At 33.2% G+C, this 27,971-nt stretch overlaps 1 protein-coding gene across 4 annotated transcripts in view; it reads right to left on the reverse strand.

The window, feature by feature from the left end:
• Positions 1–7,986: 7,986 nt before the first annotated feature.
• LOC118202551 (astacin-like metalloprotease toxin 5) overlaps positions 7,987–27,971 on the reverse strand; it is a 68,122-nt gene continuing 48,137 nt past the window's right edge. For 2 of the 4 annotated variants that reach the window (XM_085806997.1, XM_085806992.1), the window contains 4 exons: positions 20,754–20,832; positions 19,477–19,585; positions 12,869–13,056; positions 7,987–8,243 (listed from right to left, as the gene is read on the reverse strand). In XM_085806997.1, coding sequence (XP_085663123.1) covers positions 7,996–8,243; positions 12,869–13,056; positions 19,477–19,585; positions 20,754–20,832 — 624 coding nt within the window. In that variant the 3' untranslated portion in view covers positions 7,987–7,995. The remainder of the gene's footprint in view (positions 8,244–12,868; positions 13,057–19,476; positions 19,586–20,753; positions 20,833–27,971) is intronic. The other 2 variants (XM_085806995.1, XM_085807006.1) reach the window with 1 other exon arrangement.

A 27,971-nucleotide genomic window follows, 5' to 3' on the forward strand; every position in this document is an offset into this window, starting at 1 on the left:
GATAAATTGCACCTCATAAATTATATGGGCATTCTTTTCTAAGAATAAAGTTCTAATTTAATTTAATTGATAATTAGTTTCCTATTCTTAAAAAATCATTAGGCTTTAATTAAAGAGAGTGCATTAGCTTTCGAATAACTAATTAAAAAATTACTTTAGAGTTTCATTTCGAAACGATTGTCATTGAGTTTAATTTTTCCAGAAAATTTCCAGGAATTTCTCTACTGTTGAGAATATTCATAAATTTCGACCCATAATCATATAGTAAATGAGTGTGAATGCAAACGTATTAACTTGAAGAACTTAAATAAAAAGGGAAAATATACAAGTAGAGAACTCACCTGAAAGTCGAGAGGTTCATTCCACTTTCGATTTCTCATCAAAACAAGAATTTTTCTGTGGTGTACAACATTAATATAATTCTTTTATCTCTCATCCTTCGCGAGTAGTCCCGCCGTCCAGCATACTTCCCATCCATATTAGGATGAAGAAAACGTAAAGATAAGACACGCTTTTGAGAACCGATAAAATCTTTGAGGAGAAAGAGAATGGAGTAACTCATTAAGTACAAATCTTCCTTATTAAGTGAAAAGACACGGGTTCGTTTACCAGCGGACACAAGGGAAATTGCTTAGGAATGTAATTCAGTTACTTCAATAATGCATAGAAACTAGATTAATAGTAAACCTTGTATTAACTTTCAAATTATTGATGTCTAATTACCGAATGCAATATTCTACATTACAGAATTAGACATAAAATTCTTGATAACATGTTTTAATTTAAAATGCACTATATATCAACTTAATTTTGTTTTTAAAGACTGAGTCTTATATCAAGATGGAATCCGAATACTTTATTAAAAAAGTGAACATTTTTCTACTTCGTATTTTCGTTTTAAACGGTTATCACGAAGACAAAAAGTCAAAGGGTTCCCTACCAGATGAATTTTCAAGAAATGGTATTAAGAACTTTTACTTTAACTTTGCTCTACTTTGTCTTCCTTGAGAAAGCAGACAGATGGAATTTACGATAAGCTGTAAATCTATCGATAATTTATTTTCTTTTAGTTCTTCGATATTACTTCACAGCGATAAATATTTGGAAGTGTATTTTGAAGCCTATATGCCTTTGTAAGAAGCGTTACGTTTGACTACATATAGTAAAAACTGAAAAGGTCTAAATTAAAAAAGATTAATTAAGAAGTTAATATCAAAGGCTGTAATCTTCTCCCTCCCCAGATTTCTTGATTCTTAAAATTGATTGTACCTTTTCAATACCAAAGAAGCCATTAAAAAAACTGAAGATAAATTTTTATAACAAGAAATATTCACTCATTTGTGAATATCATATGTAAAATAAAATAACTTAAAACCAAATCCTATATAAGGTTTATTTCATGAACCAGTTATTTAATATCAATACTTTTTGTTCTTCCATCTAGCTTCACCAGAATACATATTAAGCTAAATTTAAATAATAAGCATAATCTGTATTTAGTAAATGTAAATTGGAAACGGTAAGTTAGCAATTTACTCTATTATTCTAAACATTCGAGGCATGCATCGCTATCAACTTTTCTTTTCGTGAATGCTAATGAGTGACTTGATTACATGTTTACAAATTTTAGATAACGAAAAGAGAATAAGTGTGGTGTCATAGCTTTGTAGTTGTTAATTTGATTACGTATTCTAAACCTGAATACGTATTTTAGTGCTAATTTGTATCCCCGCAAGTAGTTTTCTAATTTGAGTTTTAATTATAAAATCTGTAAATAGTAACAAATAAATTTTTAACTAAGTTTATCTCCGTATGTTCACGAAGTTCAGTGTTTATATTTAGTTTATATCAACGCTAATTCATCTTAAAATCTAATCGTTAAGATTTTGTTTTATATGCTTAGAAGAGTTTGTATACGTTACCGTTAAAGTGTGAAATCTGTTATTTTACAGAACAACTAGGTATTTCATGAAATAACTAGACAAGTCAGTTAAAGAATATAAAATTATTGAATTCTACGATTTAACTAGGTATTCTATAGAATAACCATTACTTGATCGTTAAAAAATACGGCACATGGAAATTCTTTGAACCGGTTCTAGCTGCTTTTAGTCAGTTTTGGACCTCTTTTAGCTATTTTACAATGATGTGTGTGTGTGTGTACGCTTCATCCGCTGCTTTTAGACGTAGAATTCAGACGGTATATTTATGTTAGCTTTTTACATTTTGGATCATCAATAAATATTTTTGCAACCTGTTTTCAAGCAATGACTTCTGCGGGAATGGGGGACCAACCTGTAAAAAAGAAAGATTTAATGCAAGAGGAGATTTGAATCTTTATTAAATAAGCGTGAGACAAAGGAAAACAGTGCTGCACTTACTCGTGAAAAATTATTAAATTTGATAGCAGAAGTAAAAAGGGCTAAAACAGAGCAGAAAAAAGTACCACGTGACTGTTAGTTACTCCAGCATTATGATATCCTTAAAGTTCAAGAAGTAGGCAATTTAATTGTTCTAGTTAAGAGATGCAAAACCTGGTGCGATATTTTATTGCTCAAGTTACATGCTGTTTGATATTTTATATGAAACACGTGTTTCTATTGGACATCGTGGTAGAGAAAGCATGATAAAAGAACTGAATCGTATGTATAAAAATATTACTCAAAATGACATAAAGCTGTTTTTGAGCGTTTGTAAACCTTGTCAGCAAAAACGAAATATGGGAAAGAAAGGCATTGTGGTTAAGTCCATAATGTTTCCACATTTGATTCAAGATGTCAAGTAGATCTCATAGATTTTCAATCTCAGCCTGATGAAAATTATAAATTTATTTTAGTTTACCAGGATCATTTGACGAATTTCGTGATTTTAAGACGTCTCCAAACAAAAAGAGCAGAAGAGGTCGCAATGCATGTGCTGGATATATTTTTATTATTTGGTGCCCGATGTGTATTGCAGTCCGACAATGGAAGGAAGTTCTGCCAGACATAGTCAGCGTCAAGGTAGCGTCAAGAGGGCCAATCAAGAGGTCGAAAACATTTTAACAACTTGGATACAAAACAACCAATCTACTTCTTGGAGTCACAATCTTAAATTTGTTCAGTTCATGAAAACAGGGCACTTCACTATGGTATAAAGAGAACGCCTTACGAGGCTATATTTGGCTGAGCTCCTAGAGTTAGACTATCCACAATTCGTATTCCAAGAGAAGTGTTTGATGCAGTGGAGGACGAACAACAGTTTGAAAATGCTTTAACATCTCTAACCTCATGTTACGAACGTGTTTTTGCCAAAGCAGCATCTTTGAATGAAATTGTAGAAATGCCTTTCGAGCGTTATGAAAATACATCCCCAGAATAACACTGAAATTGTGTGTCGTGTGTTCGAAAAATTGAGAAAAGAGCTTTTTTTGCTATAAATGCGAACAGCCGACCCATGTTTTATGTTCAGAAGTCTGTTATACGGCAGATAAATTGAAGAGAAAGTCTGTAGCTTGTGTCTAAATAAAATAGATATTGAGAAAGAAAGACAAGGAGCTAAAGAATGTTTGGAAATTCAAACTACGAAAATTAAATTATTGTCTGGAAAATCTTATTCTGAGGCATCTGTAGGCACTATAGTTCGTATTCCAGTTCCTGAAGTTGAATAGAAGAAGAGAAGACGCTAGATCCGATTTAGCTGTCGTTATAGAAAATACTGGGGAAGGGTTTTTCCGATTAGGAACAACAGATGGCCGAATAAAACAATTGTACTCTATATCTCAGTTCAGTATATGTGAGAGAGAATTAACTTCCGTTGAAGAAGTTCCGAATATTGACACAATTATTGAATATTGATACCTTTCGATCTGTTGCAGCAGCTCAAAGTTCGTGTGAAAAAGTGTGTAATAGTAAAAAGTGTGTTTGTTTCAAAAATAATATGCAATTCAATTCAAAGTGTCATCACAGCAATCTTTGCGCTAAATAATGAAAAGTAAAATATAGGTATTTCATAAAGGGCTGCTAAGCAGTTACTTATAAAGACCTTCGTTTCTTGTAAGACAACTGTCCTTTTTGAAATACTCTAAAGCATTCCATTATGTTAAACAAAATTTTAAACTTCACTCCATATATATAAAAATATAAAAGATATGACTGACTGAACTTCCTGTATCGCCATTACAGGCTTAACAGGGCTTAGTGGTGCTATTTAAATATAGAAACATTGAAATCTAAAACAAGGCCTAAATCAGGCGCATAAGCAACGTAACAACCACCATACTACCTAAAATAACTTTAAATAGAATTAACAACTATAATATGAACTTAAAGTCTAGAGAATGGTGAGATTTACCAGCCACACAAACAAATAACACGTTATTACATACTCTGTAAAACAAAATATAACGCATGTTACTTACATGCATAAAAATATGTTACTAACAGAATATCATAAACACCATAATTTTTCTTAAAACAGACAAAGAAATTTTTAAACATAATCAATATATAAATTCTTTTCATGTACAGATACATATTTTATGAAATTTGACAATTTCAATTTAGTCACTGTATTTTTACATAGATCCTTTAGAGTATGAAATTTAGCAATATTTGAAATAAATCTTAGAACAATATTTTTCATAGAAGAACATCTAAATAACAAGTGTTCAAGATCAACATTACTTATGCCACAAGGGCGGGCAGATTTTTAATCGGAAACCTATTATAATAAAATGAGAAATGTCCATGATTAGTTAAAACTTGGTTAAGATACCTGTCACTTAGGCATCTTCTCTCACTTACAGTTGAGATTAAATTATATGTGAATCTTCCTTTAGATACTGGGTCGTTCCACTTTTCTTGCCAAAGAGTCAAACTTTTTCTTTTCAACAAGGATTTCAAACTGTCAAAGGAAAGTCTTTACTTCAAAATCAATAAATTGATTTTCAGTGTCAACCTTTGCCAATTTATCTGCTAACTCGTTACCAATAGTCTCAATATGACTCTTCGTCCAAAAGAGTTTAATATCTCTGAAAGCATTAAAAAATTAGTATATCTTTTATCTTTTTAATTAAATCGTTACTTGGACAAACATCCGTGATTGAAACAATTGCGCTTTCGCAGTCGCTATAAATTTCTACAGGATCTAGAGTAGAATTATAAATAAAACAATATAAGCCTCTCGCAGAGCCACTAACTCTGCCTGATAGACAGAGACATTGTCAGAAAGACTGTATTTCCTTTGTATGCTTATTTTCTCGTGTGAGAACGCACAAAAGGCTGTCCCCACATGACCATTTAATTTAGAGCCATCTGTAAAAAAAGTGTAGCCTGTCATATTAGGGAGGCTTTTATGCCAGTTCAACCGTTTTAATAAAGCTGGATGAATGTCTAAGCATTTCTCAAAGTCAAAATCTCTAGCTGAAAAGACCTCACTGAAGCAATCGACAGCTTTATTACCAGCTTTCAGTTTAAAGATAGCATACTCTTTTTCTGCTAAAATATCAATCGGAAGACATCCAGACAAAATCTGAAGAGATAGTGTGGAAATAGTTCTAAAACACTTAGTAATCCCCAATAAAGCGATTCTTTGAATTAGCAAAATTTTGTTACGCATTCGGACCGATGCACCATGCACCACATGCATACAAGATCTTTCTCCATATAGCTCTTTTATATAAACTCTTAAGAACTTAACCTTGGAGGTTCATTTTACGAAGTCTGTTAGGAATATGAATGCATTCAATCTTTATTTGATCTGGGTGAGGCATAAAAGTGAGCTTTTCATCGATCGTAAGGCCCAAATATTTGATTGTCTTAGAAACTCTAATTGGTTGTCCACACAGTTTGCACCTAGGACGTATTGATCTAGTATTAGTTTTGTCAATACCCAAAAGCTCTTCTTTGGATCCAGTTTAAGTTTAACATGGAAAGACCACTTCTCCAATTCTTGAGTGGCGAAACTTAAATCTTTATATCTTATTGTAGGACGACCTCCCGTGGCAATAAAACAAAATCATCAGCATAAGCTTGTATACTAACATTTTGTGGTAAAGTTATGTTTGAGCTATATTAGCAATAATATTCCACAAAAGTGGACCAGATATTGAGTTTTGGGGACAACCCCTTTGGTAATTTCTGTGGTGCCATTTATTACCATCATATAAGAAAACTTTTCTTTCATTCAGAAAATGACGAATCAATAAGAAGATGCTTCTTGGAAATTTCATATCTTTTAATTTCTTCAATAAAATTGGCCACCAAACGTTGTTGAAAGAGATCATCTTTACATCTGAGGATAAAATTGTAGTATGTTTGCCATTCCTTCTATTTCGAAGAATGTCAGAAATTAAATTATCTATAGCCTGGGTAGTACTTTTACCCAGCATAAAACCAAATTGATTTTTATTTAAAAGATTATTTGATAATAAATAATATTATAACTTGTTTTTTGTTGTGTCATGAGTTTATCCAGCAATAATATTCCACAAAAGTAATATAAAAGATATATAAAAATTATCGTTATATAAAAAATAAAATGACAATATTTATATATGAAAAAAATTAATATTTTTAGAAGGTAGGAGCGTTTACGGTTTATTTAATATATTCTATCTCTGCTTACAGTTATTAATTACTTACAATGATATTCAATATTACAGTTTTCATGTTTTATATCGACACTCAAAAGCAAAATTTTTATTACATTTTTCTATACCAATTTTCAAAATTATGTCATTCATTTTTCATATTCAAATTACAAGATAAAAAGATATGAAACTAATAATTACTATCTTTAATTAATCCTCTAAATTCTTGATTCACCAAATCTTTTAAGCAATTGTTAAATCATTTTCATTTTATAAACACATCGGTGAAGCAAGGGTTTCCAGATAAGCAATATGCATCCTTCGATAAGAATATGCATTCATCTCATTACAATAAGATGATTTGATAGGAAACTGTTAAAGATGAGATAGGCTTTAATGTGTAGATAAGAGGATGACATTCACAAACAGTGTCACCGAATTCAACTTAATTATATTGCTGAACACTCCAAGAAACACAACATTGATTCACATATTTTTATTCTGAGTGCGATATGTACCCCTCAGTTAGTACAGCTTATATGTCTTTTTTAGACAAAAGACTATTATAACGGACAGGAAAACATACGTGGCTAGCAGAAGCTAGATGAAGCAGGAAAGAAGGATGCTCCATATTATCAGTGGTATTTATAGTAAAATTTTCCTTTAATCCGACTGGAGAAAAGCTCTCGTACTGCAGCTTGATTACATAAATACGAAACGGATTAATTTCCAGATGATGCACTCTAGATACCAGAAAGGAAATGTAGTCAAATCAAAAAGATCTTACGTCTTATATGTATATATGTATAAGTACATGTATATATTCATTATCCTCGAGTTAAAATACACAAATTTTATCCAAAAAGTACCGCGTTTGGATTATTAAAAACTATAGAAAATTTAAGATGAAGGTCTTAATGCTTCAGGTGCTCTACATAATCTCCGCCCACTTGAGTCCAAAGCAGAAAATGTTCATACAATCATATGAAACTGCCAGAAAAGTCCTTGTTTGGGATGTTATTCAGCTTTTGTGTTACTGTGGCCTAAATGTCGGTTACGTCGTGATAGCTTTCACCCTTCATGCGAAGTTGATTTCGGTAATATAAATTTCACTCTACATCAAATCAAGCAACAGTGAGGGCGGTTTAGAAATGGCACACCTTTATTTGCTAGAAACTGCATCACATCTCCAGCCATATAAACGAGCGCATTTTTTATACAGCAAGAAGATATATTTCTCCTTCCGTCATTCCGGACGGACCACTGAATCCTCTTGCACAACCCAGTTATGCTTATATACTATTAAGAAACTCTGTCACGAAGCTTTTCAGACAGACGGTGTATAACTAAAACTCTTCGGAAAGGTAATTTATTGTATTTGGGATTACGAATTTAAGAGTCCAAAGAACTGTAAATTGATGAATTTATAATTTATTGCTTTTTTTATTGCATTTGTACAACATGCTTATTCTTACAATATCAGTTTTACTCAATTGTCCTTTCTGTGTTACCTCTAGAAGACGCTTATTGCCCTTTTTGGCAGCCATGGTTTTGAGAATACCTTTTTCCTTGGAGAAAGTGTATTCTCCATACAGCATAATGGAGTCGTAGTCAAAGTCCGTGAGCAGCAGATTTTGTTCAGGTTTCAACAGGAAGAACTGATCCTCTAAACCTGCACGTAGAACAACGAGTCACTAATAAAGCATTTAACAAAGGGTATATATATCTTATTTCTAGATTTCAGATGTTTAAGCAGAGTATATTTAGGTCTACAGGAAAGTTCTGTACGATAATATTATTTCAAATTTCAACACCCATGCACCTGCTCATTTGAGACATATATGGCTGTCTCTCTTTATCATTGCATTTATGCGCATGCGCTGTTCTAAATTGACTAAAGCAAAAGGATCTCATACCATTATTGAGATGTGATTGTGTAAATTATGGCTACCAATAATGTTCATTTACAACAATGTATTTTGTATGAATTCCGGCAAGGAAGAAATGCTACAGAAACGTCGTGTTGACGTTCAAAGAATGTTTTGTTTCGAAATGCAGTTTCAGGTAGAACGTTCATGATCTTTTTACAATAAATTTATGACAAAATTTGAAGCAGGTGATTTCGACCTTAATGATAAGCTAAACTCTAGGTAGGCATTTATAATCTATGACGATATTGTCAATAACATGATTGAGTAAAGTCCTTTTTTGATAACATCGAAAATGGTGGAAAAACTTAGCTCAGCTTAACAAATTATTTCGAACCATACTCGTAAACTAGGATTGGTTTATAAATATTCTCAATGGATGCTTCATAAGTTAAGTTAGAAAACTTTACATGATTGAGTCGTCATATGCACACCTCTGCTTGCTCGAAATAAAATTGAAACCTTCCTTGTACCGGTGATAAATGATGATGAAAAGTGGATCACCTACGAAAATATCGTTAGGAAAAAAACATAGTGAGCCCGGATAGCCTGCTACCTGTAATTCTATTTTAGAGCTTGAGTCTGAATAAAAGAATGTTCTGTATATGATGGGTCGTCCAAGGACCAATATTTTACTAACTTTTGAAACCTAACGAAAAATTCAATTCGGAAAGGTATTCTCACTAAATGGATGATTTAAGCAAAGCAGTCAGAGAAAAGAGTTTAAGGAGTTTCATTAGAAAGCACATCATATTGCATCATGGTAATGCCAGATCACATGCTGCTTTGGAGACCAATCAGAAAATCGTAGACCTAGACTGAGGAACTCTGCGCATCCACCATACTCCTCAGAACTAGTAACCTATGATTTTTACTTGTTTATCTCCTTGAAAAATTGTTTGAAGGGGAAAACTGAAAACTGAAGCAGACGTCACGAAGCACTACTAGAATTCTTCACCTCTAAGAAGAAGGCATTTGAAAAAAATGTATTACTGTTACGCTGGAAAGAGAGCATAAGTAACGAGAGAAGTTATACTGTGCGATAACTATTATTAAAAATATAAAAAATGTAATATTTCCTTTCGTATCCCAAACGGAGAGAATTTTCCGGTAGACCTTTATTTTAGCATTATCATATAAGTAAAATTTACTACAGACTCAACTTTGTAACATCAGAGGAAATAGTTAATTATTTCCTGATACTGCCTTCCACAAATTAATATTTGACTCTGATTTGTAGATGTTTTTTTATAATTTTTCCGGTAATTGTCCGTATAACACATCATTTTGCATAAACAATCTATTGACAAAGACCATATTTCAACTTAGAATGTTATTTCGCTGTAAAATATATAAGGCTAGTTTCAAACATCCCCCCTGGAAAATGGTATTAATTCAAACTAACTGTTGAACTCTTGCCGATGATCAGGAAATATTAATAAACATTAAATTTTTTACTGTCAAATAAAACTCTGATAAAACTGAGCTGCATTTTGAAATTTCTGAACACTGCGCTGCATTACCAAAAAAAGAACTATTTTTGCATATGTTTAAATGCCTATTTACAGGGATTCAAAAGCTATTCTTTTATCGTTATACATTTACAGAAGCAAAATTGCGTGCAATATTTTGCATATATTGGCAAATATATTTGCATTTTACTTCGAATGGGTTTACTGCATTAAGACAAATCCTTTCTCAGCAGTTTTCAAGTTTGCAAATTGTTATAGATGGACCAGAAAGTAATGTCGCTTTCTTACATTAAATTCAAACGAATACATTTTTAACAAGTTTTTATTTTTAATCTATAATCATCCTCGTTATCAACAACCTTTTGCCATCTAATGTGCAGATTTTCAATCCCGGACCGATAAAATCAATTGGTTTTTGAGTAAAATATCTCGAGAGGACATTTTGGACATCATCCAAATTTTCAAATTTTTTGTCACTAAAAAAAGTGTTGTAGGGATCCGAATAAATGGAAAACCAATGCTGTGATATCGGCCGAGTATGGTGAGTGAGTATGGCAGTACCTCCCACCCCAATTCATTAATTTTTTCCAGTGTTCGTCTTACACGTGCTGTCTTGCATTGTCGTGTTGCAGAATGACGCCTTTACTGTTGACAATTGATATTTTTCGATTAAAGATTGGTTCACTCCATCCAGTTGTTCACAATAAGGGTCTGCATTAACAGTTTGTCCAGGTTTCAGCAATTCAAAATTAACAATTCCGCGAATACTCCATCAAATACGCAGAAGCGCATTTTCGGGATGTAAACCCTTTGTAACCCCTATTAAAACTGCCTTTTGAGTTTTGGATTATCATATAGGACTTATTTTTCTGTCTCCAACAAACGATTTCAAACGATCAAAAAACGGTTCTGTATGGTGCCGTTGAAGCAATACGTTGTATGGGATGGATAGGTTGGCTTTGTTCTTTTCGGACAGATTATGGGGGACTCATACAGCTGCTTTGCTTATTTTTCCATTTTGCTTTAAATGTTCTTGGATGGTCAATTAAGGTTGGTTAAGAGTGTTTGACATGGATTTGCTTTCACTTCTGCCCTTAGCATGTTGTTGTCGACATGCGCAGAAACGACATTACTTTCCAGTGCCCCTATTAGTTTGAAACAATCGAATTGTCTACGATTTAGTTATAATAGAGATTTTTCATTAGTCATTTGTCTGCGTTAAAAGCAAACTGTAATTTCGTTGGGAGCTGAAAATACAGTATGTAAAAATTTTGAAAAGTTCTAAAATAGGTCTATGCCAAATCTGATAATACTTAGGTGGATCCAAAAGAAGGTTACAAGCATCAGCATTTGAAAAGTAATTATTGTGCATGGAATGAAGAGTGTAGATAGTTGTCTAGCAGCAGTTGTGAAAATAAATGGAGCAAGTTCGCAGACTTGTCAGAGAGATTGAAATGACGAGACATTAGAAAAATCTTAGAGGTGCGAAGCGTAATTCGTTATCCTGATCGAGTATCTGGAGCGTGCCATACCATTACTGCCGATTGTTATTATGCCACTTTGACAAGGTTACATGAAGCCCTCCGATACAAGCACCCCGGCATGTTGTTTCGTGATGGTGTCATCCTCCTGCATGACAACATCCAGCCCCATACTGCTTAATGAGGTCAAGAACTGCTGTGAAAGTTTAAGTGAGAAGTCTGGAGTCACCCCATATAGTCCAGATTTAGCACCCAGTGACTATTTCCCTTTATCGAAATTGAAGGAATATTTATCTAAAATGAGGTTCTCTTTACCGAGTGATGTGTAAACATCTACCGAGAATTGGTTGAATGGACATGGACGTGATTTCTACTTAACAGGTATAACTTCCTCTTTCCTAGCGTGCCTTCGTGGTGTAGTGGTTCTGCACGCTAGGCCAGTATTCCAGAGGACCGTTGTTCGATTCCTGGAGAAGACATTGCTAATTTTTCATCCTGCCTGCTTCCAAAATACCTAATGCCTCTAAAGTGGCGCCCGAACTAAGAGGGTGGTGGATGATGATTTCTCCCCACCTAGGATTTGGCGATTGGGTCCCCTAAAAACCCAGTCGTCCTTTAAAAAGGTATAATATAAGGTATTTCTCTAGCTTTCCTAGTGTGTTATCGTCGTGTAGTGGTTCTGCACGCCGGGCCGGTATTCCAGAGGTCCGTGGTTCGATTCCCGGAGAAGACGTTGTTAATTTTCATCTTTCCTGCTTTTCATCTTTCCAGAGGTCCGTGGTTCGATTTCCGGCAAAGGCGTTTGCATACTAACCCGGGTTAAACAAGTTAGTTCTGCGTTCAGATAAATACCTAAATAGATATCGTGATTGTGAAAAAATGACAGAAAAGCATGCCCCTTAATTTCTTTTAATATTTTCTATTATTAATAAATAATATTTTACACTTGTTTTATGGATCCACCCTTGTAGTTTACATTTTTAACTGCCTATCTCTATATGCAGCTAATTTTCTGTCGTTATATATTTCTAGATAAGCAAAATAGTCTGCGATTTTCCCAAGTTTCCAAGAGCTCCTTTCTGAGAAATGTAGAAATGTTTTAAATATTTCAGAAAGCATTTACGAACAAATGCTTCACAGCACGGATAATGCCAAGGGATGAAATCGAATGCATTTAAAAGGTGAAAATTGTTAAGCATCATTTGCTCTGCTTTAGTTTATTTTCTGATTCATTTGAACACGTAATGTATTTTTTAGTGAAAAATAAGATTATTTTATTTAATCATATCTGTTTATCAAATTTCATATTTTATTTTCAAGGGGGGAGGACTAGTACATATAACCCTAAGCAATTAAAAACTGCAAATGTATAATTAAATGAAAAAGAGAAATTCATTTTAGAAATAGTGTACAAACCTTCTTTGATGTTATCCCAATAGATAATTAAATATTCGTCTCTGTCGGATCTATTTTGCTCATGGTAGAATCCTAAAGCATGCCCGAGCTCATGAATAATGGTGCCTAGCCAATTGCAACCTTGTCCAATGGAAACAGGTTGCTGGCCTCCCGTCCTTCCCACGTGAGAATAACATCTAGAAAAAAAACTATTAATTTTATTAGGAGATTTAATAAAAGATTTCGGTACTTTTCCGTTTCGCTGGCGCAAATCTCGCCAAGCAGACTTTATTGACGACAACATACAGTATGCACATAAAAAATGTTAACAAATGTTAGTTTTAAGAATTTTTCATTTTTAGGGCACAATCATTTTAATAGCGTTTAAAATTTTGTAAAAAGCCAATAAATAAAGACAATAAATTTGTAAAAAGACATTAATTTAAGAATTTACTATGCTTTCATGGTTCAACATCCTGAGTCGCCGGTTCGTATCACGTGACTCCAAGTGATCTCATCCCACGTAAACTACGCTACAAAAATCTAATTCTCTCAGTAATTATTTACATTAATTTCAAGTTAAATCTTATTTTGGAATACAAGTTTAAATGCAAGAATTATTTCAATTCGTACGAATAGCTTACTCAGAAATTATGTAAAACGCCGTGCTTTACTTCGCTAGTGCATTCTCATTAAATTTGATGAATTTAACCCTTGACATTGCCTTTTCTATATTTTCGCCTTCGGGTGAGCGGCGTGATTTCATCCTAATTGATTTAATTACCACGAATGGCCTTAGGTCATAAAATTGAACTATCTGATAAAAATTCTATGTAATTGTATGCCAGTATTGAAAGAGACGATCAATCTGATAAGAAATGGCGGCGACTTGTTTTAAAAATGAAGCCTAAAAGGTTACCAGCGAGGATATTCCGTTTGGCACCAATTGTACCATGATTGGCGACTTTAATCCCTTGCGCCGGCAAAGCGGAAAAGTACCATAATTTCTTTGTATACAGCAACTGTATCGACTTCTTGCACTGGCACTTGACACCACGCCACTACGTAACAAGGAGTACTTGACGACATTAACCATATTTGACAAACAAACATTTAAAATATGGCTAGTGAAATAAAAAAAAAATTTTATTTCTAATTAGATAATAATTATGTTTCGCCCCAGTTACACTCATTTGAAATTTTATTGTTTTAAAACTAAGTTCATTTTTCACCTTCTCGCGGAAATTACATATTGTTGCTTAAAAGCTAAATTAATTTGAATGTAAGATAAACCATGTTGAAAGTGGTAATATAATTGTTAGAAAAAAATCATCATGATTTAGATTCAATCCTAAGAAAACTGTTATACATGCTTAGAAAAACTTGGGTTTGCTAACTAACGTTTTCATCAATGAAATTTATTAAATCAAAATGAGTATCTTATCTGATAAACATATAAAATTTATCTGCCGAGCTCGGGTATGAAGTGATATTGAAATTGATTCTCGTTGGAATCACAATGCTTATCCTTATAAAAGAATAAAAAATAATAAAATTTCTAATTAAAATATTTCTATTTTTTTTCTTTTTCCGTTAATACGTTTACAGGGCTATTAGAGGCTTGAGAAATACATATACATATAAAATATGTGGCTAGCATGGTACTTTCTTTGATCAATGCTGCTATAACAAATCATTAATTGTAATAAGTAATTAATCATAAGTAATTTTATTTCCAATTTTGAATTTATTTAATTTTTTTTCCAGTGCACAAGGTAAGAATATTTTTAATCAAAAATTCCTCCAAAACGTCTATTTGCAGTAAATAATAAATAGTACTTTACTTTTACGTGGACACAAATTAAGTAAAAAATTAGTTTCTCTCAAATAACTCAAATAAAAAAGTTATAAAATAAACCTTGAAAAATAATTAATTAAAGTAATTTTCTAAATATTTGCGATCAAACACACAGTGGCATAGACAGAGCTTTCGCCATCCGAAGAGGGCTATCTGTTTGCCACCTCTTTCAACGTACACGGAAAAATGTGTTAAAAAATAAAGAAAGAAAAAAAATCTGAAATGTTTCACATTTTAAATTGCGTCCAAAGGAGCGTTTTTTTAACATTCTGTCTGTTACCTTTATTTATTAAATATCACGCACGTTCTTTGCATTTAAACTATAAAATTCAGTTCAACAGCAATGTCGCAAAATAATTTTAAAATGAGCCCATCTTTAGAATTTCAGATACACAGTTCCGCGCGCTGGAGATAAAAAGATTTTCCGCCTCCTCCCGTAGAATCTTGCCATTCCTCGCTTTTAAACCGTTGAGTTTGTTCATCAAAATTCCTTAAAGTTTTACAAAATATGAAATCGATAATAAAACAAATTCCAAATTTCAAATTTGGGCTTTCCTGATGCCCACATTCGCAGTAGGATTACGTCATTCAAAATTGTATTTCTCTAGGTACCGTTGTTTTATCACAATGCGAGAAATATACACGCATTTATATGCAGATCCTTCATTATTTAATTTCTTCAAATATAATACAGGGTGATAGTATTTGGTGGCAACGATTTGAAAAGTGATACGCCGTTTATAGGTTTCCGACGCAAAATCGCAAAATGAAAACAAAAGCCCTTCAGGAACAAAGCCCCTTTGGACTTAAAATCTCAAAGCTTTCATATTTTGCATTACGCCCAAAGGGGCGTTTTTATAACGTCTTGTGAGTTACCTTTATTTATTAAATATCATGTTCTTCGCACTTAAACCATAAAATTAAATTTAACAGCAATCGCAAAATAGTTATAAAATGAGTATATCTTTAGAATTTCCAATATAAAATCTTGCGGACTGGAGATAAAAGTTTTTTTTTTTTTTTTTTTTTTTTTTTTCCCGTACAGTGTTGCTATTCTTCGCTTTAAAATCGTTGAGTTTCTTAAAATTCTTAAATGTAATATGAAATAGATAATAAAATAAATTCCAAATATCAAATTAGGTCTTCCAGATGCCCATATTCGGTGGAGGATTATGTTATTCAAAATTTTATGGCTCTAGGTACCGTTGTTTTATCACACTGTGAGAAACATACATACATTTATGCAAATTCTTCATTATTTAATTTCTTTAAATATGATACAGGGCTTTAATATTTGGTGGCAACAATTGGAAAAAAAGTGAATCAACGCAAAATGCCAAAACGAAATTAATAGCCCTCCTGGGCTAACGTCCTTTATGCTAATAACGAGTACGGAAATAAGTAAAAGTAACTCTATTGTTTATTTTTGGAATACAATTTTAATTCTAATCATTTAAAATGGAATTTTGCATGTTCTTATGTTAGCAAATTCATCTATGACATTTTATACATTTTTTTTTTTTTTTTTTTTTTTTTTTTTTTTTTTATTTCCTGTTGTTCTTCTGCAAAAAAGTAAGATTTCGAAAATTCTAGGTACTTATTTTTAGATCTAAGGTGTTTTAACTGATTTGCATTTATAAAAATTTTCTCTTCTGGCAATCAACACTTATAACAATTGCGAGGAAAATTTGCTATAGTATTATAATATTAATCATAATAATTAATCATGTAACTATAACAATATTAGAACTGAGTTCCTGGAAGCTGTATTTTAGAATAAACTGCAAACATTCAAAGCGAACATCCTTTCATTTCTCTGTTTCTTTATTCCAAGCAGTAACAGAAATAAAATTCACAAATACTTTTCGCTCACTGAGGAATTATTCTTTCTTTATATCTTCATTATCGTAATTTCATTGACATCGACATTTTTCATTTAAAGTTTCGACGAAATAAGGAAAGCACAGCAAGAAGTGAAGCGGTTATAATTTCTCTGAAGTTTCTTTGAATACTTCGTCCGGTGTAAAATTAACACTCTCTTTATGGCAATTTCGCATAGAAGTTCAGACTGAGTGGTGAAGATTGCTAAATACTGGTAGTTAAATTTAGAATCAAACTCCTAGGCTGGCTGCATGAGCATTTTCACAGTTTATGTTATTTATATGTAACATAGAAGTTGTAGGTTTTGAGCTGGTAATGTTAATTAGCCCAATAACCTTAACAGACGTAAAGCGAATTATCGCTATGTAACCTTAACAGGCGTGAAGCGAATTATTGCTATGTGTGAAACAATAACAAAGTTAATTCAGAAGTCAAACAACACAAAAATCAGCGTTAATCTACAAAATTTTCACAGGACTAGTTTCGATGGTTTTACCGAACCATCATCTTCAGCTGCAAAACCGCAAATGAACAAGATAGGAAATAATGTTTAGATAAGATAAGAAAGCCTGGACAAGAATAAGCAAGTGGCGCCATCTGTTGGCGAAACCAGAACTAAAACATAATTTCTCTAAAAGCCGAAGACAAATTTGGATTGGAATTAGGATCGTTAACTAGAACAGAAAGATTTTTATGAATTGAAATGCCTCTAGAAAATCCAGTTCTCCAATGGAAGATGTTTTTTGAATAATTTTGGCAGCAGAAAAATTGAAAGTGTGATTTTCAGACCAACAATGTTGAGCAACAGAAGACTTCTGTGTTTCCTTTTTTCTAACATATGCCTCATGTTCTTTGACGCGAAATTTTAAGGCTCTCTTAGTTTGGCCAATGTAAATTAAACCGCACTGGCAAGGAATCCTATAAATACCCCAGGAATTCATATCCGGAATGGGGTCCTTGAGTATAGAAGTTGGAATTTTATTGATGGGAGAGTAAACAACCCGAAAGTTAAATTTCTGCAAAATATGTGCAACTTTATAGCTAATTGATGGAAAGAAGGGAATGACAACAGAATTTTTATAATCTCCTAAAATAAGAGTGTGGCTTTTAGTGTGTTGAGATGAGAATTTTTTAACTGCTTGATTAATAATGTTGGGTGAAAAGCCCCTGTCAATAGCTATTGCTTTTAAATAATTTAGTTCTTCATCAAGGGCTAGTTTGGAGGAGCAAACTTGAAGAGCACGGAAAACATAGGAATAAAATGAAGCTAACTTTTGTTTAGTCGGATGACATGATTTAAAGTGTGGTGGAAGGCAAACCGATGCTGACCAGTTCTGCTTGAATGATGACCAGTTCTGTTTTATGACCAGTTCTGTTTTAAATTTTGTAGATTAACGCTGATTTTTGTGTTGTTTGACTTCTGAATTAGTATTTATTCGGCGTGTTATTGTGTCTTAATAACAAAGTTGTTAGAAGATTAAGAATAGCCTTTTGACTTAAACAAACTTTAAAACATAAAGGCAACTCTCTCGTGCTACAATATATAAGCCACATCTCATGGATATACTACTAAACAGAACACTCAAATTTAAGTTAAACATGGAGCAGTAGTCAAAACTGAACAATTAATTGCTGTTCTAGAAGCTGGCTCAACTGCTGTACCGAAACGTCAGCAATTTAAGTGTCAGCAGCAGATAGAACGCAAAGCCGAATAATTACAACTACCATGACTGGCAGGAAACTAACACGTAGCGCGCACGCGATACCAGAAACCAGTTCTGTTTTAAATTTAAAAACAAAAACAAAAAAAAAAAAAAAAACCTCATTTTAAATACTGGCTACTCATTTATATTCTGGCGAGGAATACGGAAAGAAGTTCTGGTAAAAGCTGAAATTGTAAATACCAACTGGTTAATTAACGCTAAATTACTTATAAAGTAGCTTTACATTAGTTTGTGTATGACGTAAATAGAGTCAGAAACAATCAGCGAATAGACGATATTAGTTTGTGTAGGACGTCAATAGGGTCGTAGCATGAATATGAGCCAATTCACAACCTTTAATCTGTTACTACTTTCCGAAGTACTACCATACTTCCTATTCCGAAGATCTGTGTGAGTAATTAATCTCTATAATATGTTGCACACCAGCGGCCGAATGGTAAAGTCGCTGAACTCTGGTAGTTCGGTCGGAGGTTCGAATCTCGCAAACTAGTTGGCTGCATGGCCGTTTTCGCGTTTTTCTCCATGTGTAACGTATACACGAGCCAGTTTCCCTTAGATAGTCCTCTATGAAGGCACTCCTCCTCTTAGGCAGACAGCCCTCAAGTATTTTGCCATAATCAAATAGACCAAACCAAACCTATAATGTGTTTCAAATGAAAAATGCTGCTCTCAGAATTGCACCGCTCACCCCTCCGTCTCGTTCTAGCTAAGCTACTGCAGAAACAGTGATAAGAAGAGTTAACTTAGGAGTTATGTCATCTAAAATAATCACAAACCTAAAAGTCGATTTAATTTATTCAAATCTTTGATGTGTTTTCAAACTGTAGACAACTACGCACCTTTATAAATCACACGTTCAAAATAAACAGGAACTAAGCGTCTTTAAAAACGCAGCAAATTCTCTAGGAGGAAAATTTTTAATTTAAAAATGTAGATATCTCAGTAATTAGCAAATAACAGCTCAGAAATATGTTACTTTAGACTTCTTTTACCACTTATCATCTGAAAAACATGCTTTTTTTAACTAATGTTTTTATTTCTAATAGTAATTTTGTTGTAAACGTATTTAATCGAATGCATTAAGAGTTTCAATTATAAAAGTTAACAAATTAGCAATTGTCTATTTTTAGGTTATTGTTTCTGTCTTTATACGTAAGTTATTTTACCCTTGTCCGGGAAAAATTCTAATATAGTCTTTTTCATCTGTTCTTTCAACAAATCGAATGCAGGTACTTCTCATGTAATAAGAGAAAGCTCCACGGGTTTTGGATTGAACTGAAAAAAAAGATTAATTAGTAAATGACTGTAGATTATATTCAAAAAGATATAAGATAGGAATTGGTAAACTAAAAAATATAAAATCATATGACTAAAACGAAACTACAATCTAATTTTGGCATGCAGATTTCAACTCTTGAAGCAGTTCCAAGCTTTAGGAGTTAAGAATTGTCTTAAAAAGACTTTAGAATTAGTCTTACGAAAATTAGAAACAGTGAACGTAAAATTTTACTTTTCAAATGAACTGTTAAAAATGGCCTTGACAAACGGTGCACGAAAAATTTGTTACGATATTATTTCATCGGAAATTAATCCCACATGAAGATTTTTGCACTTATTTAATAAAAAATAGAAATTATTCAAGAAATAGCTATGAAGTTTTTCACTGGATCTTATGCACAAAAGATTTTCAACAAATATTTCCATCAAATAAAAAGGCAAAAGTTTTCATTTTACCAATTCGCGGTTTACGAAATTCGCGTTTTAATACGCACATAAACCTAGAAACCATTACATTTAAAATGAATTAAAAGACTATAGTTTCTGCTATGATCAGAAAGTAACCCCTCCCCCCCACACACACACAATAAAAAACTATTGCAAAAGTACTTTTTTTAGCAATCAGTTAGCTAGTAGAAATTTTTCTAAATTTTTTAAGCTAATAATGTTAGAAGACAGTACAATGTTAAATTAAATTGCTAAAGGTATTCTTTGCCGAATGCAAACTAATTTTAAATTATGTATGTTATTATGAATTTCTGTGGCTGGAATTCTTTCACTTTCGTAATGGGGCAAGACATTATTGGATTCTTGTAATTTCAAATTACATAACTCATAAATTATTTGCTAAAATATGTGGGACACTAAGCAGAGCACAAGATTCAGAACAATTTTTCGGGAAGAAGTAAAACTTCTCGAAATTCTCGAATTTCTCAAAAAACTGGGTCATTTCTCAACAAACTTGCCAAAAAATATTCTATTGATAATTTTTTTAATTAAATTTCACCATTTTCTTTTGCATGTCAACATAGCAATGAAGAGAGGAATCGAGGCATATTGAAATGGAAAAAGAAGCACAATAAATAATTATTTTGAACACAAAAGTAAATATTTTATGCACAGTTAAATATAAAATATTTTCAATTGAAAACGATGTATAACTCACATGTCAGTCCCTTGTCAATAGAGTAAGGTACGACTCCATTCGGCCATAGTTTTTCTGGGAAAACAATAGCACCTTTGTCCTAAAAGTAGTTAAGACTTACAAAAATAGAGAAAGAAACAGGATATAAACATTCAGGGGCATTCGTAAATTTGGTAGGATACGAACTGCTCGAAATTTAATTGAAGAGCCCCCCTTCTTATCTAATCCCCGAACTGCGCTGCTTTTCCTGTCCCCTCTAAGAACTTGAATTCTCAAGAAGATGGGTGCTACTGTTATGTTAAAAAAATGTCATGGTACCAATAATGTTATGGTTTCCTAAAGTCTGGTACCTAAAAGGTTTCCTACTCTGTTGACATAACACTTAAAATTTTTTAACAGTAATATACTATATCAATAAGCCCTGTACATTTGCGTTGTGTTTTCGGATTAACCCTGAAATCAATTTGAGAATGAGACGGGTGAAAATCATTGAGCACACACACAAAAGGAAATAAATAAACATTGACTGATCTAGAAAAGTGAGCCTATTTATTAAAATTTTTAAGAGTTACTTAGTCCAGTCATTTGTAGGCAATTAATATTCAATCAGAACTGTTAACATATTGATTATTACACAGTGCAGAATTAACTTAGTAAGCAAATCATATTCAAGCTGAACTGTAAAATATTGCTTTCTACAAAATGCATACCTCTACAGAGTAATATTACTTCTATCTTAGACTCAATAATATCAAACTATTATTGCTATTACATTCAGATAAATATGATCAGATAAAACTTTGGATAAATTAACAATACCCTCCCCGGGGAGAAAAAAAAGAATAATTAACAAGTTATACATTCCAAAAAAAACATTTCACACAGAGTAATCAATACCAATGTAATTCTGGTTATTGCACAAAGTAACTTTCTATTTTCAAAAGAATGATTTAACCGGGTAATATGTTAATTAAAATCAGCTATTACTTCCTACAAGCAATTTAACTCAGAATAATCAATACCAATGTAATTCAGGTTATTGCACATAGTAACTTTCTATTTTCAAAAGAATGATTTAACCGGGTAATATGTTAATTAAAATCAGGCTATTACATCCTACAAGCAATTTAATCCCTAAGAGGAGCAAAAAGCTCAAATAATGACACCTTTACCAATCAATCTTCACCAAGAAAGAAATTCACAAGTTCAATTAAATAATTTAATGAAGAATAAATTTCCTTAACCAATCTGACTAATTTACATTCACTGTTTCAATTAACTAATTTAAATAATGATATATTTCCTTGGCCAATCTAATAATTAACTTTATGGACAACAAAATGATTTCATTAGAATTAGGTTAATTTACTCAACTACAAAATTTTAATTCAACTAATTAAGTTATTTCAATCACTATTAACTATTTTAGTTGTTAGAATTACTTATTAGAAATGTCTCTTAAACTTTACTATAAGAATTAACTATTATATTTTTTTTTTAAATATCAGACCAACAAATAAAAGAAAACAAATAAAAAAAACTTATCTGATGAAATACAAGCCGCAGGTGAACAGGAGGAGGAGAAATGCCCTCATATTTAAAAATTATCAAGATGCCAAGGAGGACGGCTGCTGAGCGTAGTAGAAAATGAGAAGAGTTCTTAGGTAGATAGTTTTCCAAAAAGTCCAGCAATTACTATTGATTTAAGAAGCACTACGGAGGTTCTCTTTGATGTCCAATCCAGTATTGAAGTTAGCATTTTTGTCGTAGAGACACCGGAGCTAGCGATACAGAAGACTCTTGATGGCGGCAATTAATTCTTAAAGATTAGGAATATCGATGCAGATGAAAACTCTATTCATGGAGGAGAGACTGAAATTTCTTCTTAACGGCACTAGAACTAGGCATCACCCTTCTTTGCATTTTCCTATTTTAATTATCTTTGAGTAACTTACATGTTAAGGCACGGCAATGAGGAGCCTATAATTTAGTCGAGGTCATAATGCATGCAACTAAGTCACTCGTTCAAAACTCCAGGGCAAGAGCCTCGTAGATCCAAAGGCGGAAAAATGCATTTTCCGAAATGAAATTTAGCTGCCAACGAGACAGCGTCCGATGGTAAGTAGAAAGTGCAAAAAAGTGTAAAAAGTGAGCTCGTCCCATAAAACAACCCGTTAAAAGGGAGAGCGCCGGACTGCCAAGTTGGCGCAACCCATTTTTCGCCGAAAGTTGAAATAGTTGCAACCACAGCATACCCTCATGTTACCAAACTCGCCAAAACCACTATTTTGAAACCTCAACGGAAAATCTATGTCGCTAAGCCCTCGCCAAACAAACACCACCTGCGACCGGGGAGATTAGGAATTTCAACAACCCTGCAAGGATCCCAACGAAAGAACGCTGAAAACTCGCAAAAAGTGACTTTTCAACCGGAAAGAAGGCATTTCATCCCCCTTTAACTAAATCACAAGCGAAACGAAGAAAAATCTACTAATTAAAGCTCATAACTGAAATGCAATTAAAGTTAGAAAAATGAAAGTTATGCCAAATTAAAGAGCTAATTTTTCTGCAACTAATGATATTAAATACTAAGAAATCAAATTAATTTTTGACATGAAAAACTGAGTTTATTACGCAGGAAAAATACTTATCCATTGTTTGCGTGTACAAGAATGAAGACGCAGTTCGCGTAAACTCGGAAAGCCAAAATATATTACACTAGAATTAATAGGCCCAAAAAGAATATAACCAAACTTGTGTAGCTCAAATTTTGAATAATTACAAATGAAAATTTTGATTTTTATGGGATGTTGTGTAGCGAATTTAATTTAATTAAGTGATTCATAAAAATCAAAATTTTAATTTGTAATTATTCAAAATTTGAGCTACACAAGTTTGGTTATATTTTTTTTGGGCCTATTAATTCTAGTGTAATATATTTTGGCTTTCCGAGTTTACGCGAACTGCGTCTTCATTCTTGTACACGCAAACAATGGATAAGTATTTTTCCTGCGTAATAAACTCAGTTTTTCATGTCAAAAATTAATTTGATTTCTTAGTATTTAATATCATTAGTTGCAGAAAAATTAGCTCTTTAATTTGGCATAACTTTCATTTTTCTAACTTTAATTGCATTTCAGTTATGAGCTTTAATTAGTAGATTTTTCTTCGTTTCGCTTGTGATTTAGTTAAAGGGGGATGAAATGCCTTCTTTCCGGTTGAAAAGTCACTTTTTGCGAGTTTTCAGCGTTCTTTCGTTGGGACCCTTGCAGGGTTGTTGAAATTCCTAATCTCCCCGGTCGCAGGTGGTGTTTATTTGGCGAGGGTTTGGCGACATAGATTTTCCCTTGAGGTTTCAAAATAGTGGTTTTGGCGAGTTTGGTAACATGAGGGTATGCTGTGGTTGCAACTATTTCAACTTTCTGCGAAAAATGGGTTGCGCCAACTTGGCAGTCCGGCGCTCTCCCTTTTAACGGATTGTTTTACCGGAGGAGCTCACTTTTTACACTTTTTTGCACTTTCTACTTACCATCGGACGCTGTCTCGTTGGCAGCTAAATTTCATTTCGGAAAATGCATTTTTCCGCCTTTGGATCTACGGGCCTCTTGCCCTGGAGTTTTGAACGAGGGACTTAGTTGCACGCATTATGACCTCGACTAAATTATAGGCTCCTCATTGCCGTGCCTTAACATGTAAGTTACTCAAAGATAATTAAAATAGGAAAATGCAAAGAAGGGTGATGCCTAGTTCTAGTGCCGTTAAGAAGAAATTTCAGTTTCTCCTCCATGAATAGAGTTTTCGTCTGCATCGATATTCCTAATCTTTAAGAATTAATTGCCGCCATCAAGAGTCTTCTGCATCGCTAGCTCCGGTGTCTCTACGACAAAAATGCTAACTTCAATACTGGATTGGACATCAAAGAGAACCTCCGTAGTGCTTCTTAAATCAATAGTAATTGCTGGACTTTTTGGAAAACTATCTACCTAAGAACTCTTCTCATTTTCTACTACGCTCAGCAGCCGTCCTCCTTGGCATCTTGATAATTTTTAAATATGAGGGCATTTCTCCTCCTCCTGTTCACCTGCAGCTTGTATTTCATCAGATAAGTTTTTTTTATTTGTTTTCTTTTATTTGTTGGTCTGATATTTAAAAAAAAAAAAAAAGAAAAAAATTTATAATAGTTAATTCTTATAGTAAAGTTTAATAGACATTTCTAATAAGTAATTCTAACAACTAAAATAGTTAATAGTGATTGAAATAACTTAATTAGTTGAATTAAAATTTTGTAGTTGAGTAAATTAACCTAATTCTAATGAAATCATTTTGTTGTCCATAAAGTTAATTATTAGATTGGCCAAGGAAATATATCATTATTTAAATTAGTTAATTGAAACAGTGAATGTAAATTAGATTGGTTAAGGAAATTTATTCTTCATTAAATTATTTAATTGAACTTGTGAATTTCTTTCTTGGTGAAGATTGATTGGTAAAGGTGTCATTATTTGAGCTTTTTGCTCCTCTTAGGGATTAAATTGCTTGTAGGATGTAATAGCCTGATTTTAATTAACATATTACCCGGTTAAATCATTCTTTTGAAAATAGAAAGTTACTATGTGCAATAACCTGAATTACATTGGTATTGATTATTCTGAGTTAAATTGCTTGTAGGAAGTAATAGCTGATTTTAATTAACATATTACCCGGTTAAATCATTCTTTTGAAAATAGAAAGTTACTTTGTGCAATAACCAGAATTACATTGGTATTGATTACTCTGTGTGAAATGTTTTTTTTGGAATGTATAACTTGTTAATTATTCTTTTTTTTCTCCCCGGGGAGGGTATTGTTAATTTATCCAAAGTTTTATCTGATCATATTTATCTGAATGTAATAGCAATAATAGTTTGATATTATTGAGTCTAAGATAGAAGTAATATTACTCTGTAGAGGTATGCATTTTGTAGAAAGCAATATTTTACAGTTCAGCTTGAATATGATTTGCTTACTAAGTTAATTCTGCACTGTGTAATAATCAATATGTTAACAGTTCTAATTGAATATTAATTGCCTACAAATTACTGGACTAAGTAACTCTTAAAAATTTTAATAAATAGGCTCACTTTTCTAGATCAGTCAATGTTTATTTATTTCTTTTTGTGTGTGTGCTCAATGATTTTCACCCGTCTCATTCTCAAATTGATTTCAGGGTTAATCCGAAAACACAACGCAAATGCACAGGGCTTACTGATATTAGTATATTACTGTTAAAAAATTCTAAGTCTTATGTCAACAGAGTAGGAAACCTTTTAGGTACCAGACTTTAGGAAACCATAACATTATTGGTACCGTGAATTTTGATCATAACATATTGGTGCCATGACAATTGTCCCCATAACATATTGGTGCCGTGAACTTTCGATCCTAACAATTTTTGTTGTGCTGTTTATTTATTTTTTTTTTTGCATCTCTTTTGGCTTGCGCTTATAGTTGAACTTAATTTTGACTTGAGACTGGTGATTGTCATGTGTACTATTGCATATTTATGTGAAAGTTTTCTTCCACATGTCTAGGCTTTTTACTGAAACCCTACTCGTTAGTTAGTTACAGTGACAGGCCTATACAGTGGTCGTATTACTGTGCTTATTTTATACTTATTGTTTGAGGTTGCATACCAGATATGTACTACTGATACACATTTGGACTTTAAAAGTATTGTATCCAACACAAACATTTTCACGCAGTACCTGTTAAGTATTTTGTTTTGTGCAAAATTTTGTATTGCATGTTTACATATTAATTTTGAGGATTACTGTTTCACACTTTTGCAACTGTATGTTTGCAACATAAGGTTAAAAGGCACGCTTGTTAATCACACATTGGGATACATCCCTACTTTATGTGCTGGAAATTGCTGATCGCAGTTTAAAATGCCAAAGAAAGTGTCAAAACGAGCAGCCAGAGTGGCTAGTAATAGTGCAATAGACTGGGAAGAGAGTCGAGAAGTAATGGCTCTATCAGGTTTTGGTTCTGATCCTCTGATTCTGTTCCTCTATTCTCAGGTGCAGACAAGGGAATTAGTCTGAATGACTTCTTAGATAGGATTGATCTTATTGCCACTCATGTGGGTTGGTCAGATGAAGATAAGTTAACATTGATCAGAGTCAAGGTGGCAGGTGAGGCTGCAGAATTAATTAGGAATAATCCTAGGTTAAAGAAAGAAGCCAGTCTTGACTATGTTGTGAAAGCGTTGAAAGAGAGGTTCAGTTCAGTGCACAATTTGCACTCTAACATCCGTGCTCTTATTCAGGCTTTTCAGAAACCACACGAGTCAGTGCGACAATTTGCAGCACGTATAGAGGCTCTTTCGTACAAAACTGTACCAGTGGAAAGAAGCAGTGACCCTGCAGCAGAAGCACAAAGACAGGATTTACTTCTGTCAGTGTTTATCGAAGGATTGCAGTTGCATTTGCGACGCTTGTTGCTGCCACAGAATCACAAAACTTTTGCATCTGCTAAACAGCATGCAATTATTGAGGAAGACATGTGGGCTATTATTGAGGAAGACATGCTAGTAGTGATTTTCCAACAGCTGAGGTTAGAGCAGTGAATGCTGCTAAGCCAGCAGTCGAGAAGGCAGTTACACCACCATCAGTAACCAACTCAGAGCTCACTACAGCTATTAAGATGCAGCAGGAAAATATAGCTCAGCTTACAAAAATGATGGGCTCTCTCCAAACACAGGTGCAGAGTTTAATATCACAAGGTACTCGTTCAAGACCCATACAGCCTCGTTGTTACAGATGCAACAGAATAGGGCATGTTAGCAGGGACTGCTATGCGAATACTGTGCCTAATCAGCACTCTAGACAGGGTCAACAGAGATTTCGAAATAACCAAACAGCCAGGAGACATTCTAATAACACCACACCAGCTGTTTCGGGTGCTCCAAATACCACAAGTGTGGCTACAAATGCTTTGAATCCCCAAGCACCAAGTTTTAATTTAAACTAATTCAGGGTGGGGAGAAACCAGTCTCCGTTTCGTCTCCTAAAACCCTTTTGGAGGTGCCATCGGTTTTTACAGTATCCACTAGTGAGGCGTCTTTGCCTATTGTTGAGGGATCTATTTTGGGGAATAAAGTAAAGTTTTTATTGGACTCAAGGGCAATTGTAAACATCATAGAAGCTAAATACATTCAATGTTTTGGAAATAAAATCTCATTGGATTCATGTAACATATA

Source organism: Stegodyphus dumicola, chromosome 1 (assembly GCF_044657685.1).
Source record: "Stegodyphus dumicola isolate Sdum_Otavi_A_Nest chromosome 1, ASM4465768v1".
Taxonomy (NCBI): Eukaryota; Metazoa; Arthropoda; class Arachnida; order Araneae; family Eresidae; genus Stegodyphus; species Stegodyphus dumicola.